The sequence below is a fragment of the Gymnogyps californianus genome, chromosome 5, assembly GCF_018139145.2.
Source record: "Gymnogyps californianus isolate 813 chromosome 5, ASM1813914v2, whole genome shotgun sequence".
NCBI classification, from domain to species: Eukaryota; Metazoa; Chordata; class Aves; order Accipitriformes; family Cathartidae; genus Gymnogyps; species Gymnogyps californianus.
Genome location: NC_059475.1, coordinates 9,198,183 through 9,215,678, shown reverse-complemented (window position 1 = coordinate 9,215,678; position 17,496 = coordinate 9,198,183). Strand labels below are relative to the sequence as shown.

The 17,496-nt window shown below is 38.6% G+C and overlaps 1 protein-coding gene across 1 annotated transcript in view; it reads right to left on the bottom strand.

Annotated features, from left to right (window-relative positions):
* Positions 1-976: 976 nt before the first annotated feature.
* The window catches only part of QSER1 (glutamine and serine rich 1), a 51,006-nt gene continuing 34,486 nt past the window's right edge, over positions 977-17,496 (bottom strand). Inside the window, exons 9-13 of the mRNA XM_050897066.1 lie at positions 15,958-16,095; positions 13,935-14,032; positions 7,250-7,402; positions 5,712-5,807; positions 977-5,103 (exon numbers count right to left, since the gene is read on the bottom strand). Coding sequence (XP_050753023.1) covers positions 4,963-5,103; positions 5,712-5,807; positions 7,250-7,402; positions 13,935-14,032; positions 15,958-16,095 — 626 coding nt within the window. The 3' untranslated portion in view covers positions 977-4,962. The remainder of the gene's footprint in view (positions 5,104-5,711; positions 5,808-7,249; positions 7,403-13,934; positions 14,033-15,957; positions 16,096-17,496) is intronic.

The following is a 17,496-nucleotide window of genomic DNA, read 5'->3' as shown; positions in this document are numbered from 1 at the left end:
CTTTAGTTTCTAGAAATGAAATAAAGATTTGTTAGGTTTTCTATAGAAGAGACAAATGCCTAATGCAGAACAAGTTATTTTGATTACCTAAGGTACTTACCAACAAATTGCTGATAGCAGGAGCTGCTGTTCTCTTTCAAAAAGCTGCATACATTCAGCTTCTTGCCTTTTTTTCTTTTTTAAAGAAAACCTTCACAAATTATAACCTATATTTGGAATGCAGTATCAAAAGCTTCAGCCTCCACACTGCAATGGGACATTCTCTGTGCCTACCTGCTTCCCAAAGTGTTTTTCGGAGAAAACAACAATCAACTCCATGGGCAAATGTCTCATTTTATACTCATCTTGGTTTGGGAAGCAGCTCTTATACACAGGACCATTAAAAAAAAATATTCCAGCCCTTCAGATTCACCTTCTTCTGCAAGCAAGTGGCTCAGAGAAGGCCTACCATGTATCTTACAGCCAATATCCACATCATGGGACTTCAGCCATCTGTGTGTGGGAAAAATATTTGTAAGAATATCCAGAGTAATTCATTTTAATGGGGGGGGAGGGAGACTAAAACCTTCTAGAGCACCATTTCTTCCCATGGGTACATAGTGATGATATTCTAGTTTAGCAAGAAAGAGAACAAAAGATCACAGTATAGCTAAAAAACACCTGAATCACAGCAGTAGTCTCTCTCTTACCCCAAATGTCTGGCTCCTCACTTATCACATCAGTTTAAGACCTGGCAGATATATTGTGAAAATTAATTCAGAACATTTAGAACCCATAAATGTAAAAAACCAGATCAACCAGACATGCTCAATTCATGCAATATAATGAAAAAAACCAACAACCAAACCCTAGAACTGTATTTCTGAGATCAGAAAATGTAGTCTAAATCGCCAATTTTTTTCCAACAATCTAACTTTTCAAGACTTAATATTTTAATAATAAATGACTAAGCATTATAAGGTTTTTGTTTAAAAAGTGTTTTCACTTTAATGGGTTTAGTTAATAACATCATGAATGGTACAAAACTGTCCTTTTTCACATTTCCATACATTGTATTACGGACCACCTGAAAATCTGGACTAAGAATGCATAAAGTGTCTCTTAATTAGCCCTAGCTTCATTTTTGCCATATGTAGAGGAGATATGCAGAAAAACATGCATGTTACCAATGACATGTTAATATTAGCTTAAACAATAAGATATGGCAGAACGTGCATTGTGTAATGCACAGGTATGTAATACGGTAAGGGAGACCAAATGTCAAGTGTTGGCAACGAAATAAGAAATGGTTGATGACACACTGACATTTTGTGACCGTAGTATTAGCTTTTCCGTTTTAAAATTGTTTTAAATAGTAGTAAATATTTAAATAATATTTAAAATATATTTCCCTATGGAAATCATTTACTTGGAAGACAGCCTGTAAGATCTGACTTTTTAAAAAGTAGTATTTCGACAATATATGAATACAATACATGTCATAGAACTTCAAAGACCCTAAAGTCCTTAGCCATTTTCAGAAACAGTTTCTCAATCCAATTTTGTCTCTGATTTTTTCCTAGCAAAACTTTGGAAGTAGCATCTCAAAGAAAACCTGCCTTTAAGAGAAATACTGTATTGCAATAAAAACAAACTCAATGTAAACGGGGATGCCATACTAAAGGACAAAATAGTGGAATTAAAAACCAAATAATTCATCATGCAATTAGTTTAATTTCTGTTTTGCTAATTCATAGTCTAAGAAGGGTTTTGTTCCTTCCTAGTGCATCTTCTCTTGCAGTCAAATGAGTGCTCAATTTCCACTGCCAGATGTTAAGGGATGAAGACCTCACTGTTACTTCAAGGGAAAAAAAAAAGAAAAAAAAAAAAAGATTCAGGTGTGGGTGCAGAATTATCTAAAATGCAACAAAACAAAGCAAAGTATTTGTGCAAAAAAGTAATTTGTACATTGACTTTTTTCTAAGTTTGCTTCAGTATAAAAAACCTCTTCAATCCCACTAACAAAGCTTTATTTTGATTTATGAGCCTTCAACACACTTGAGAGTTCCATGTTTTTACTTATTCTAATTCGGTAAATCAATAATCCAGCCACCATTTTTGTAGCCCAAGACAAAGATGGAAGCTCTATTATATTAATCTTTACTAGCCTGGGGTAGTTACTTTTATTCAAGACAGGTTTTTCCTGTCTTCTACAGGCACAGTGCTTGTTTAACTGGCCTTGGGAATAAAACAGCCAAAAATAAGCCAGGTCACCTTCTATGGCAGTGCAGAGCATCCTGGCCAGTTTTTTGTTTCGTTTGTTTGGTTTTTTAAATGCTTGTTGCTAAAATCACCTTCTTTTTAAATAGGGACAAGCTACTCCAAAAGCCTCTCATTTCTTTTTTCACCTTCTAAGGACTTGGATTAAAACAAGTAGCTTCCTAAAGCTACGTCTAGATTCAAAAATCTAGAGTGAGTATACAGTAGCAGTATAGAAATAATTTAGAAAGCACAGAGACCGCTCTCAATTAGTTGCTTTGTAGTCATACTAGGAAGGGATGTGTGAGACACAAAGTCTGACGAGTTCTTTACTATACCATCAAGGAGCCAACTTGATTGTTCCCTCAGTCTGCATCCTAACACTTTTTAAAACTACAGATCAGGAATTCCCAAACTGTGCTGCGCATATCACTAATGTGACAACAGAACTCCGGCCTGGGCAAGTAAATACCTCTCATGAATCTACACATGCTGCCAACCACCCCCACCAATAAGGGAATATACTAAGTAAATTTGGGAACCCCCACTATCGATTAAAGAGTATACCAGGCACATTTCTACTACATCTCCAGTGTGCATATTTACATTAAAATAATTTTAGCTGATTGCTACCAATGTCGGTAACTTTGCTGTTTGGTTTCACCATATAAACTCTAGCTCCTACCAGATTCAACACAGTACGACTGAAACAATAGCAACTCTTCAACCCTGTGTCTACCCTTCTTTTCACTATGAGAATGAATTAGCTTCATGATTGCTCCAACAATCTGCACATTCTTCCTAAACCAAAACCCATCTCGCTCTCCTTGATTATAGTAGACATAGCAGTAGCACAACGCATCTATTAACATGATAGTGACCTCCCTTTTTAAAGCAAAACCACTACAAAGAGGCTTTAAAAAAGGCAAGGGCACGTACCCATTTCTGTTCACTGTAGTCTGCATAAAAATTGTAAAGGAGAATTATTGCTTTTAAAAGATGAAAAGCTTTGGAAATATGGTAAACATCCTACAAGGTTCTAAAACTAATCAGCTAAAATTCTGTACATACCTTAATATTCAAACCTCTATTTGATTACTCAAGATCAAATCATTTCATTTTCACATCCATTCATTAAACTCTTTACAGTTCTAAGGTCTAATGAATATTTAACAACTAAATAGGATCAAAACAGGTAATGGGAAAAAAGGTCACATGGCAATGAACATTATTTCATTTGGCCAATGAATAGTGAACCCTGCTTTCTTGGCTGAAATTAAGGCACTAAGTGGCAGTGAAAGGATAAAGGAATGACTTTTTTTCTACATTATCTGAAAAAAGACCAACATGACTATTTTTTTAGGACGCCAGTAGAGTACATATCCATTCTGAATGACTCAGTAAGGCATTCTGTTGGCAAATTTAAAGAAAATGTTCTCCTGATTAGAGCCCATTACATTCATTGTCTGAGTGTGACTAGTGGCACTACTAACTGTTAACAAACTGCAGGGGAAAAAAAGCTACAAAGATGTCTGAAGACTTGAAAGGCACCAAAAAGAGAACAGCTCTGCAACTGCCAGTTCTACAAACAATTATGTAAGCTGTGTTTAACACTGCATATAGTCTATTCAATCATCAATCTTTGTTGACGAAGATAAAGTGTAGTAGCTCTTCATTTAAACTCTCAGTTAATCAAGTGCTAGTTTAGTAAGAAATTTATTTTCACGTATCAGAAAATAATTGCAGTGTCTAACACAACTACACTTAAAGCAAAACTAGTCTAGTATGCATTATTCTGGTTAACACTGAAGCAAACCTGTATAAACAAAAGGGTTACCTCGAGATATATAGTTTACAATATGAAATCAACATATAAATGAAAAGGATTTACCGAAAACAATGGAAAGTGTATTACAAAGATACATGAAACAATTTTAACCACAATATTTTCTCTGTGAAAAATACAACTATTAGTGAGATAAAATGTACAATTGAAATTTTTTTTCCAAAAGAAAAAAAAACACAGTATAAAGGAAAATATTTTTTTTCTTCAAAACAGGGAAAATAGTTAAGGTCATTGTCTTTCATTACAATATAATTTGACACAAAAAGCAGTCATAGGATTGCACCAATTCCATGTTCAGTCTCCTGAACATGACAATAGTAAAAGGAGTCCATAAAGCATAATGACACTTCTGGATTTTATGATGGCAATATACGTATGCAGAAACTGATGTCACTCCGGCTCTGTTCAGAAAATGTACAAAACTCTAAATTTGGTGGTCAGACATGTAAAAATTAGTTCACCCCAATGCTGACTTTTCTGTTGCTTAGTCAGCGATGGAAAAATCTGTAGTATTTTAAGTGTTGTTATCTTTTTAGCAATAAAGAAAAAAGTATATGTAGTGCATGCTTTATCACTTGTCAAAAACATTTCTGAAAATAAAACTAAGTTATCCAATAGTTTACAAAATAGAAAATAATTCTTCAGGTTAAAAATGTGGTTAGGTTTACGTTTAGTTCCATCTCCAAAGGACTGATTTCCTTGGCAGCATCACTTTTCCTTAGCAAGAGCCAAGGCACAAAGTTCCATAAAGAGAAATAAAAATGGCTACGAACAAGAACGCATTCTGGCATTGTAAAAGAAATCAGAGCCTCTCTCTGAGCTTTCCGTTCCATCAGGTTAGTGCCGTAGAAAAATGTGAGATTTGGGATACATTTTTGTTATGAGCATTTCTGTTGGACACGATTCAAAAGTTCACCAAACTTTTCAAAAAGATCCTCCACCCATTTTATATTTTTCATGCACAGCTGCACAATCTCTTCCTGTCCTAGATCTGCACTCTTCTTCTGAACAGAAGAGATCTATTTCAAAAAAGAGAAGGGGGGGGAGAGAGGGATGCATACACATATACACGTTAGACTGCCAGCATTTCAGAATTTTCGTTTTTGTAATATTCTGCAGCTAAATACGAACCCTCTTTGGAAGAAAACCTTTCAGCTTTAAAAACAAGGGAAAATGCCCCAAAAAATGCATTTCTTAACAACTGAGCCAGAGCTCAACTCTTGTATTTCTGCTACCTAGAAAATTTCCACCAAGGATTTGCAGAAAAAATAAAGGAGTGGGCATTCTGAGACAAAAATTAGTTTCTAGATCAGAGGGGTTACACACATTGATAAAATTTGTTTCATTTATTTTGGATAACAGTGAAGAATGCTTACCTATCCTGAGGGAAACTGATTTCACACAAACCTTGTAAGCCTCATATCTGAATGTTCTGGGCAGCAGTGCCCATTAGGAGCAACATGTGTGCTCAGCATACCCTTTTCTTTGCCGTAAAGAATTAATTAAAATATGAGGCCACAATCCATACTCATTTACCAAGAAGTGAACAGTCCCTCTAGTTGGACTTAATTCTCTCAATAAATTTCCTCAATGAATGTAAAAGTATCTCAAAGAGAACAATACTTACCTCTTCTTTACATGTTAGATATATGTGATATTTGTAATGATGGAGTGAATGATACAAAGAATACAACTGTATTTTTTCTGGATCTACTGTAAACTCCTGCAAAAAGAACAGTTATTATAGGTAAATTCATGTTATTTTCCAAGACAGAGATACAATAGACATTTTCTTTTGTAAACAAATTTGTTTTCAACAATTCAGAAACGGAGTACTTCATTCAAGCAATTGCTTTGACATATTTTGGTACACTGTAACTTATATTACATCACAATTATCTCCTATCTCCACTTCCCCTATCAAGTTATTTTATTAAAACTAGGTTTAAGAACGCTTTCAATCCTCCTGAATGCACTGCAAGTCTAAAATGGGCAAGATACCCCCTTCTCAAGAACTACTGCAAGAATTACCAAAGCTTAACTATTTTTCTACCAGATTGATGGGTATCATTGCAAAAAAGCACCTAGTTTGTGCTTCAGAAGAGCTAGTCTATACTTATCTAACACTCATGTTACTTTGGGAAGAAATACGAGTGTGGGCTGTATTTACAGATCATTTGTCTAGCCACTATTTACTGCTGCGAGGTAAGCCTATGTGAGCCAGCACCTAGCAAAATCTAGTTGTAGTGTTCCCTAGGAATACTATGGAAATAAACAATGTGTATATCTCAAGCTTTACTATGTTACTTTTTAAAACTTTAGGGTTTTTTTTAATTTAAGATATACAGCTTCATTCTGTCATTGGAAATGAGGAAAGGAGCAATAAAGAACTGAATTTTTAAAAAGTGTTATCTAGTCTCATTTTTTACAGTATTAACATTAATTTTTCATTTTTGATCTAGAAGCCATTGCATCATTTACTTTAGAGAGTTTACAGCAAGTTTAAGAAACTGTTATCATTACGAGCTACACAGTGATTTTACCACAACTGCAATGTTGAAGGCAAAATGCTGCTGCTTCAGCAACAGTCCAGGAGGCTGACTGCTACGCAGAAACGGGGTCTGAAGTTCAGTCCTTCAGTTCTGGTGGTGACAGAAGCAGAACGGGCTCTAGCAGGGCTCTGCTGTTTAGCATGCTACAACGGGTGAGAAGCACAGCAACAGCAGAGCTCACCTCTCCCTTCCCATCCAACTACACCTACTGACTGCTGCCTGCATAAGGGAAGCAGCATACTACTACTTCATCTTCCTGCAATCTTGAGTAGTTGCTACAGAAGACTTCCTGTATAAATATACAGGATGAGAGCATTTGGGTCTAAACATAGAACTTAAATAGGGGAATAATTATGAAATGATTTATTATATTTTGTCTCCCTACTGGAACATAATGATGTCTCACAGATGAGTTAAAACAATGATTTAATACACTGCTTTAAATGTTGTTTTTTAACATTCCATTGTTACAGAAGAAGAACCTCACTCAGCAAAGATTTTATATTTTGATAAATCTACCAAAAAACCTAATACATGAAGCAGTATTTTATATAAATGTGGTTATCATATTAGAAGTCAGATGGTGGCAGCAATAAACCCTCTGAACACTCACCTGTGCTAACTTAGTGGTTGATTTAGAAGCCCTCAGTGTTTTCTTGTTGTAAGCTTTACCATTCATTTTGATCTTAGACACAGACGTTCCTCCACTTTTTGTCTTAGAATCCCGAGTGATCACTGTCAGTTCAGGGAAGTTTTCCAAAGCATTCTTAAAACAGAGCATATAAAGAAAAAGGATTATGAAAAATTCAAGAATGGCCAGCCACCCAGACTCCTGATAAATTGGCCATTTTTCTTTGAAAAGTCAGAGTGCAGCCTATAATAAAACAATTAATTCTTCCACAAAGACCTGCTAAAAGGTCTTTATCAGATCAAGCAACCATATACAGTTTGAAAAGCATGATCACCTGTTCTTGACTACTATAATTTTTCAAGACAAGAAGATCCTTTTGTTGTATCTCAGATTATCATCTGTGATCCTTTCATTAGACAGAGCAAAAAAAGGCTCCATTAGGCAATTTTTATCTTTTAAAATGCTTTCCATTCCTTTTCTACCCAAGAATCTCTAAGGCCAAATTACTTGGAGATGCCCAAGTACTTAATGCCTAGTCAGGCACGGGAAGTCTGCCAATTGTAGCAGGGATTGGATGCCTAAATATCTTCAAAGGTTTTGTCCCAGCTTTTGCAAAATACAAATTAATTGCATCTTATCATATCTGTAAGGTAGAAAAGCTTATGCACAGTGAAGTAGATGTCTGGTTCAAAAAAGCACAAGTTTTTAAGACATAATCACTCACGGGACTGAACTGCATTTCTACCAGTTTCAGTTCTACATTATTTGTATGAGCAAATTTGAATACAACTTTGTTATACAAATAGAGCATTATGTTAGCAGCTGCTTTGAAATCGTTTTGTTATGCTATATAATCTGGTCCTGAAAAAATATTTCGAGTTAAATGAACATACGTATCTTTGTATTATACTGCAGTATGAGGGAAAAAAATCAGGCATACAGAAAAATGTATCAATCCTGCAGCTTAAGGACCTAATTTGGATTATTGGGTTAAAATATGAAGTTGATTAAATTTTTGTATTTTCTTTTAACAATAAGTAATAGAATTCAACAACCTTCCCTGCCTACAATTTCTTAGCACTTTATATATATCAGTCATTTTTCACTTTATAAAAAAACCCTCTCAGTAAAAAGCTATAAAATCTACTACACAGAGATAGTTGTATAGTGCTAGCAATAATCTCAACTAGCTAACCTGTTCATATACTATATTTATTGCAATGCTTTCAAACTGGAACAACAACTTCAACAGATTTAAACTATTTAGTTTTTCTATCCACTGTAATAGCCTTCCTGAAGGTTGACTTTGAGTGTCAAGGGGCTTTGGCCACTTCTGCCTTCCTCTGGAGAATTCCTATTAACCAGAACAGTTTACATGGCCAGACCACTGACCTAAAACAGACAAATTTGAATTGGAATGAAGAAGAAAATACTAGTGACTGTCACATCTTTGACAGTGCAAGACATAAAATGGTGATAATTATTTCCAAATTAAATTTACACAATTCAGCTAAGATGCTTCATTTACCAAGCTTCAATTAAAGGAATAGTAATATTTTACTGAGAAGGTGAAGAGCATCTTTGGTCATAGGCTTGCCAAGCTGGTGAAAAGGGCTTTAAACTAAAGTTGCCAGGGGAACCTCATTCCATCCAACTCCTACCAGTTTGATGCCAGTGCCAGCAATAGATGCCCAGAGCCTGGAGAGGGACCACAGGTCAGCAGGAGAGCACCTGAAGAGCAGCACAAAGGAATTCCAGCCACTCCAGCCAGTAAGTCAGCTTCATCGGGGGCCCAACTTAAATGCCTCTATGCAAACGCACGTAGCATGGGGAATAAACAAGAGGAGTTAGAGACGTGCACATGCCTGCAGGGCTATGATCTTACTGGCATCACAGAGACGTGGTGGGATGGCTCCTATGACTGGAGTGTTGGAATGGAAGGATACAGGCTCTTTAGGAAGGATGGGCAGGGGAGATGAAGAGGGAGTGCTGCTCTCTATGTCAATGACCAGCTGGAGTGCATGGAGCTCTGCCTGGGGATGGATGAGGAGCCGACCGAGAGCTTATGGGTCAGGATTAAAGGGAGGGCAGGGACAGGTGACATTATGGTGGGGGTCTGCTACAGGCCACTCGACCAGGAAGACCGAGCGGATGAGGTCCTCTATAGACAGATAGGAGCAGCCTCACATTCACAAGCCCTGGTCCTCATGGGGGACTTCAACCACCCCGATATCTGTTGGAGGGACAACACAGCAGGGCATAAGCAATCCAGGATGTTCCTGGAATGCGTTGATGACAACTTCCTTCTCCAAGTGATAGAGGAGCCAACGAGGAGAGGGGCTATGCTGGATCTTGTTCTCACCAACAAGGAGGGGCTGGTGGGGAATGTGAAGCTCAAGGGCAGCCTTGGTTAATAGTCAAGGATCACCTCCTCCAAGCTCAGGAGTGATGCCTCCCAACAAAGAGAAAGTCAGGCATAAACACCAGGAGGCCTGCACGGACGAACAAGGAGCTCCTGGACAAACTTGAACACAAAAAGGAAGCCTACAGAGGGTGGAAGTAAGGACAGGTAGCCTGGGAGGAATACAGAGAAATTGTCTGAGCAGCCAGGGATCAGGTTAGGAAAGCCAAAGCCCTGAGAGAATGAAATCTGGCCAGGGACATCAAAGGCAACAAGAAAAGCTTCTACAGGTGCGTCTGTGATAAAAGAAAGACTAGGAAAAATGTGGGCCCTCTCCGGAAGGAAACAGGAGACCTGGTTACCTGGGACATGGAGAAGGCTGAGGTACTCAATGACTTTTTTGCCTCAGTCTTCACCGGCAAGTGCTCCAGCCACACCGCCTGAGTTGCAGAAGGCAAAGGCAGGGACTGGGAGAATGAAGAACCACCCACTGTAGGAGAAGATCAGGTTCGAGACCATCTAAGGAACCTAAAGGTGCACAAGTCCATGGGACCTGATGAGATGCATCCGTGGGTCCTGAGGGAGCTGGCAGATGAAGTGGCTAAGCCACTATCCATCATATTTGAGAAGTCCTGGCAGTCCGGGGAAGTTCCCACTGACTGGAAAAGGGGAAATATAACCCCCATTTTTAAAAAGGGAAAAAAGGAAGACCCAGGGAACTACAGGCCGGTCAGTCTCACCGCTGTGCCCGGCAAGATCATGGAGCAGATCCTCCTGGAAACTATGCTAAGGCACATGGAAAATAAGGAGGTGATTGGTGACAGCCAACGTGGCTTCACTAAGGGCAAATTGTGCCTGGCAAATTTGGTGGCCTTCTGTGATGGGTTTACAGCGTTGGTGGATAAGGGAAGAGCAACGGATATCATCTACCTGGACTAGTGCAAAGCATTTGACACTGTCCCGCATGACAGCCTTCTCTCTAAATTGGAGAGACATGGATTTGATGGACGGACCACTCAGTGGATAAGGAATTGGCTGGATGGTCGCACTCAAAGAGTTGCGGTCAACGGCTCAATGTCCAAGTGGAGACCAGTGATGAGTGGCGTTCCTCAGGGGTTGGTACAGGGACCAGCGCTGTTTAACGTCTTTGTTGGCAACATGGACAGTGGGACTGAGTGCACCCTCAGCAAGTTTGCTGACAACACCAAGCTGTGTGGTGCGGTCAACGTGCTGGAGGGAAGGGATGCCATCCAGAGGGACCTTAACAGGCTTGAGAGGTGGGCCCGTGCAAACCTCATGAAGTTCAACAAGGCCAAGTACAAGGTCCTGCACATGGGTTGGGGCAATCCCAAGCACAAATACAGGCTGGGCGATGAGTGGATTGAGAGCAGGCCTGCGGAGGAGGACTTGGGGGTGTTGGTTGACGAGAAGCTCAATGCGACCCGGCCAAAAGCCAACCGTATCCTGGGCTGCATCAAAAGAAGTGTTCCAGCAGGTCGAGGGAGGTGATTCTCCCTCTCTACTCTGCTCTCGTGAGACCCCACCTGGAGTACTGCGTTCAGCTCTGAGGCCTCCAACATAAGAAGGACATGGACCTGTTGGAGTGAGTCCAGAGGAGGGCCACGAAGATGATCAGAGGGCTGGAGCACCTCTTGTGTGAAGACAGGCTGAGAGGGTTGGCGTTGTTCAGCCTGGAGAAGAGAAGGCTCTGGGGAGACCTTACAGCAGCCTTCCAGTACCTAAAGGGGGCCTACAAGAAAGCTGGAGAGAGACTTTTACAAGGGCATGTAGCGATAGGACAAGGGGTAATGGCTTTAAACTGAAAGAGGGTAGATTTAGATTAGATATAAGGAAGAAATTCTTTGCTGTGAGGGTGGTGAGGCACTGGAATATATTCAGCTGCCCAGAGAGGTTGTGGATGCCCCATCCCTGCAAGTGTTGAAGGCCAGGTTGGACAGGGCTTTGAGCAACCTGGTCTAGTGGAAGGTGTCCCTGCCCTTGGCAGGGCAGTTGGAACTAGATGATCTTTAAGGTCCCTTCCAACCCAAACCATTCTATGACTCTATGATTTTGTTTATTTAAAAACTATAACCCAGAGAACATGATAAACTGTTAGAACTATAATGTTACAGGCAGAACCACCAAACACTGACTGCTAACTTCAGTGTCTGATTTGGTTCGTAATACAGTGCTAAAATATCCCATATTAACTGTAGCCAGTGGGAAAAAAAAAGTTAAAGTCATTCATGCTTATCAATGCAGAATAGTGAAAATATTCAAACTGAATTATACTCATGAACGACAATGGTATTTTTCACTTATTGCTTGCTTCAATGCCTCATTCAGCTCTAACATCTGAACTGGTCATTTCATCAAAGCTGGAACAGAAGCATACTTTCCTGTATTAATCATCACATTAACCTGAATCTTAACAGAGTATCAAACACATTTTCCTAACCAATGCAAACACTTATGATGACAAATAAGCATTTCATTTTTATCCAAAATATTGACCCAAGGATGGCACAAGTTGGTACCATCATACCAGAAGGCAAACATAAAAGGCTTTTTATCTCACAGTTGACATCACAAGCAGATCCCTTCCTTACATCCGTAACTCCATTAACTTCTTGCAGATCGTACGATGAAATACAGGCTTAAGCTAACTTCAGAGATATGATACATAATCTGCTTCTAAGTGAACACACAGCAAAGCTATTATATTAGTTATGAATTCCAAGTGAGTAAGCAGCTGTAATTACACGTTAGTATTACAGAAGATTATACTAGCTTTTTTCCCTTAAACTGGGAAAAAAACAAAATAAGCTACCTCTCACTTTGTGTGTACTGTGAAGACAACCAGAATTCTACAAATTTGTATCCTACCTTAATGTGGCCTATCTTCTCTGCATAGACAGGTCTAAAAGAAGCAGCTATAGAAATAACTATTAACACAAAATTCTTACCACGAAAGAAAAACAAAAACAGAGGGTTAATACAAGCTACCTCTTTGAGGCTCCGTGTATGGTTTGAAAATACACAGCCCTCCCCATGCCTACCTACTGTAAGTAGGAAGCCACAAGAAATTCTGTTCAAGCAGGTACAAATTGTACAGCTGTTGGGAAAACAGCATAACTAACAATAAAAAAGTTCAAGAATCGTGTGAATTAAAGCTGTTTCACTGGTTGATGATGTTCTCATCCCTGAAACAAGGTTACTTAGTGTCCCACAAGACTTACCAAGAATGGGCTGTGGGGAAAAAAAAAAATCTTTTGAAGATTTCATAATGAAAAAGCAGAACTGTCAAGTCTGCTATTATCTCCCTCCTCACCTAGCTCTCAAAAATAAGCACACAGCAGTACAGAGAGACAACTAATTCTCCAAGTGTCTCTGTACTGTGGACATAAGGGGACAGGAGAAAGACAGGCGAAAGAGCAAGTTTGGTCTGATGGTGTTTATAGACAGGTCTGCTTTGCTGTTGTTGGTCTCAAAACTGTTACAGGAAGAAATAATCAGTCTGATTATAGGCATCAACAACTAGTTCTCAGACATGAGCGAAAATAACCTTAATTTACCTTACTGCACTTTCGAAATCTGCACTGTTGCTTGGAGGGTGGGTGGGAACAGTAGGAACCACAGTGATTATCCTTCTGTTTACCTTCTCTCTACTGAGATGGTATGGCTGCTCTCTTTCCTGTCCACATCCAGACCTGGTTTTTATTACCATGTCAAAGCTGCTGTAATATGCGCTTGCTATCCACACTTTTCCCAACCTTCCATGATGAAGATACAGGAAAGAGCACACAAATGAGTTGTTCACAAGTCCCTCTGTCCTGGTTTTAAACTATTCTGATCATGTTCTCTACTTCAAAGAAGTTCAGACATCTGCTCCACAGCATAGCTATTTCATGGAAAAGTTTATTAAGATTTTTAGGCAATACAATCACTTAACCAAAAACTCTAGAAGGACAGGAAACAGATTTTCTTTTGGCAAACTTGAGAAGCTTAAAAGAAAAAATGCTTGAGAATGAACCAGAAAGCACAGGGAGTAAAACCAGAACTTTACCTTTGCAGTATAAACTCCTCGATCACAAAATATTCTCCAAATGCCACATACAAGCACTGAATTTATAGCATCTCTTTCAAATCCATATTCACTTCTGTTACAAATTTGTCTTCTGGGTTTTAAGTTGTACCTGCATGGTACGCATTCAATGACTTACTTATAACATTACTTTAAAAATCCTAGAATTTAAAAGAGAATACCTTGAAAGTATGATCCAAGCGTAATTTGGAAAGCAGCCTTTTCCTATTGTCATTCAGCATACCATCAATTTTTCTCATGTGAGGCAAAAGTAGCTCATCTAAAAGACACATAAAAAAACCTGTAGCAGTTGATTATTAAGAGACACACAGTAATGAGATTCCTACTCAACCTATACTTCGACCCATTAACATAAAATGTGGAAGTAAAAAATAATGCAATTTGCACAAAATAATTTCAAACGCGAGAGGAAAATCTCTTCTTGGATCAGCCTCTGTCGTGGTTTAACCCCAGCCGGCAACTAAGCACCACACAGCCACTTGCTCACTCCCCCCTGGTGGGATGGGGAAGAGAATGAGAAGAGTAGAAGAGAGAGAACTCATGGGTTGAGATAAAAATAGGTAAAGCAAAAGCCCCGCACACAAGCAAAGCAAAACAAGGAATTCATTCACCACTTCCCCTAGGCAGGCAGGTGTTCAGCCATCTCCAGGGAAGCAGGGCTCCATCACACATAATGGTTATTTGGGAAGACAAAACGCCATCACTCTGAACGTTACCCCCTCCCTCCTTCTTCCCCCAGCTTTATATGCTGGGCATGACGTCCTATGGTCTGGAATATCCCTTTGGTCAGTTGGGGTCAGCTGTCCCAGCTGTGTCCCCTCCCAGCTTCTTGTGCACCCCCAGCCTGCTCGCTGGTGGGGTGGGGTGAGGAGCAGAAAAGGCCTTGACTCTGGGTAAGCCCTGCTCAGCAGTAACAGAAACGTCCCTGTATTATCAATGCTGTTTTCAGCACAAATCCAAAACATAGCCCCAGACCAGCTACTATGAAGAAAATTAACTCTATCCCAGCCAAAACCAACATAGCCTGCTAAACTGGTCTAGATATTATGCAGTTTAATTGCTGACTGCTATCCCGCTCCTTCTCTGACTTTTCTTTGTTGAAAGGAAAAAGTTAAGATAGAGCAATATAAAGCATAAATCTTAGAGGCAATTTCAAACCACTTCCTAGATAATCCTCTGCTGTGCAATACAACTGGCAGTTTTATGAAGACAAGTACGTGTTTTTGACATTCGCTATTCCATATTACAAGAGATGACCCTGCTGGCATTTATAACAAAGGAAATTGAGGAAAGTGTTTACTGATAAAAGTTATCTGATGAACCACTGTAAATGGCACAATATACATTTGAACATAGGCACGTGGCCATGAATGAAAACTTACAGCTCAGTATGGAGTCTTTTATTTATAAAGTCAATTTCTTTGCTTTTAGTGGGACTACTGACATAGTGCATGGGTATGAAGCCTTGAGGTTAGGTATGCATTGATGCACAACCAGAGCAAACCAGGAAAGGAGAGTCTAGAAAATATTTTTTTAAATACAGGCAAAGAGAATATAGTGCAGAACAACAGCCTGCAACTAAATAATATGTGAAATGATTACTCTTTTGGGACCTTTACACGTGAGTGTTTTGCTAAATTTTGAGAAATAGAACAGTTTTGACTTGTATCCTGGAGTCCACTACGGTAAATAAGTCTGAACATTTTCTCCCCAAAGAAAAAGTGGAATACAATTGTCTTTGATCAGAATTTTAAGGTTTCAGAGTCTGAAAAGCAGAATTTTTAATAGTAGCAGGAATCAGAACTACTTATAAGGTTATTTCCTCACCAGAAAGTAAACACACACTTGCAACACTGTAATTTGAAATAAATGCTTGCTAAGATTTTAAAAGATAGTAACAGTAGGAACAAAGAGCTCAGTTCTGACATTCACAGCACAAGCCTAATGTAACAAAGCAGACAAAACAGTATTTCCAAATTACTTTGATTATTCAAAGAGATAGTGCAAATATATATTTATGCACACACGTAAGTAATTTGTGTAAAGTGTTCTTCAGATGTGGGTATGTAGCTAAAAGTTTGGTGGGGTTTTATTTGTTTTTCTTTTTTTTTAAAAATACATTTGCTTTACTGATTAATAACCTTAAAATCTAATAAAACCATACAAATGTTAAACATACTGTACCATTGCTCTTTTCCAAGGCTTGCATTGTGTCCGGATCCAAGGCAATGCTAACAAGCAACTCCATGTAGCTCTTAAAAGTCTCTTTCATAGCTCTTGTGTTCAAAAAGCGAGTAACAAGGGGAGCTGGAGGTACAAGCTCTGAAAATTAATCGGAATATAATATTTTTTTTTTTCCTTCAACATCCTGCAAATATTGTGTTTTTCAAAACTGAAGGCTTCTCTCTTAAAGCACAAGTGACCCCTACTGGTATCCCAAGAGATTGACACTCAATACAATCAGAAATAATACTCAAACTACTTACATGCCAAAACCAGGTACAAACACCAAATCTGGTACAAATGGTACAATTTTCTGTAGAAACATGTACAATTACTTGTAACTATCAGCATTTAGATTATAATATTTTAGGGAATTTAAACATTTTTCTATTATTGTAGGTGAAAGTCTAGAGAAGAGGGATAATGAGTAACTACAGTCAAGCAAAGCGGCCTAAGTCCAGATTTCACATCAATGCAAGTACCACCTAAAACTGCAAAACTTGAAGTCATCCAACAGAAAAACATTCAAAAGCACTAATGTCACTTAGGAGCCTGCATATCATCGAAGTCAATCCCACCTAATTGTCCAACTCACAAAAAACACGTAAAACAAATTTTACCAGTGATGAAATGTAGGCATATTTGTACTTATTCTGAGGAAGCTTTTATTTTTTCATAGCAATTTTAAACATGCATATGGAGTAGTCATCAGTACTAGTAAGCATTCTGGAGTTTTTTTATAGGGTCCATGTACGATACCAGTATTTTGCAGTAATTTAGCTAGCAAGGCTGTTAAAGTTTCTCAGATATCCACTTTTGTATGGATGACTATCATCACCAGGTTACTTGAAATTTTAAATATGGACAGTTGTACATATTAATGGTTATTTGGGTAAGTTTTCCTGAAAAAAAAAATATCTTAAAGGTGCTGCCCTCAGCAGAGACACTGTTCCACTACACCAACCCTAGCTTATCTATAGTTAAAGTCACCAAAGCCAACATGCTTTGGAAATGCAGCAATACAAAGCATGGGTATGACACAGCTTAACTTCAAACATACAGGAAATAAACAAAAAACCTGCAAAACGCACTGTATATCTGCTGCCACAGATATAATACAATAAACATTGTACACTTCAAAAATTCCTTTCTGTTCTGGAGGATTACTGCAAACATCGTATCTCAACGTTCCAAGACACTATGAATGTCTTAACAGAAAATCTGCTCAGCAGGCTGCATTTGAACAGCTGGCATTTAGACAAGCAATGAAGCAGCCAAAAAGTCAACTGCTTTTTCTCCTTGGGTTTTGAAAAAACAACAGTAAAATCTGAATTCTGCCCACATCTGCACGCAGACAGGCATTGCAGGAATGTTATTTTAGATATGACATGGATCTGCAATGGAAAATTAATGAAGAATCCAATTCTTGAGACATATTCAAAAATCAAATCAGCTCCTCCTCCTACAATTGTACCTGTCTTAGAAAGCAAGTAGTAAAAA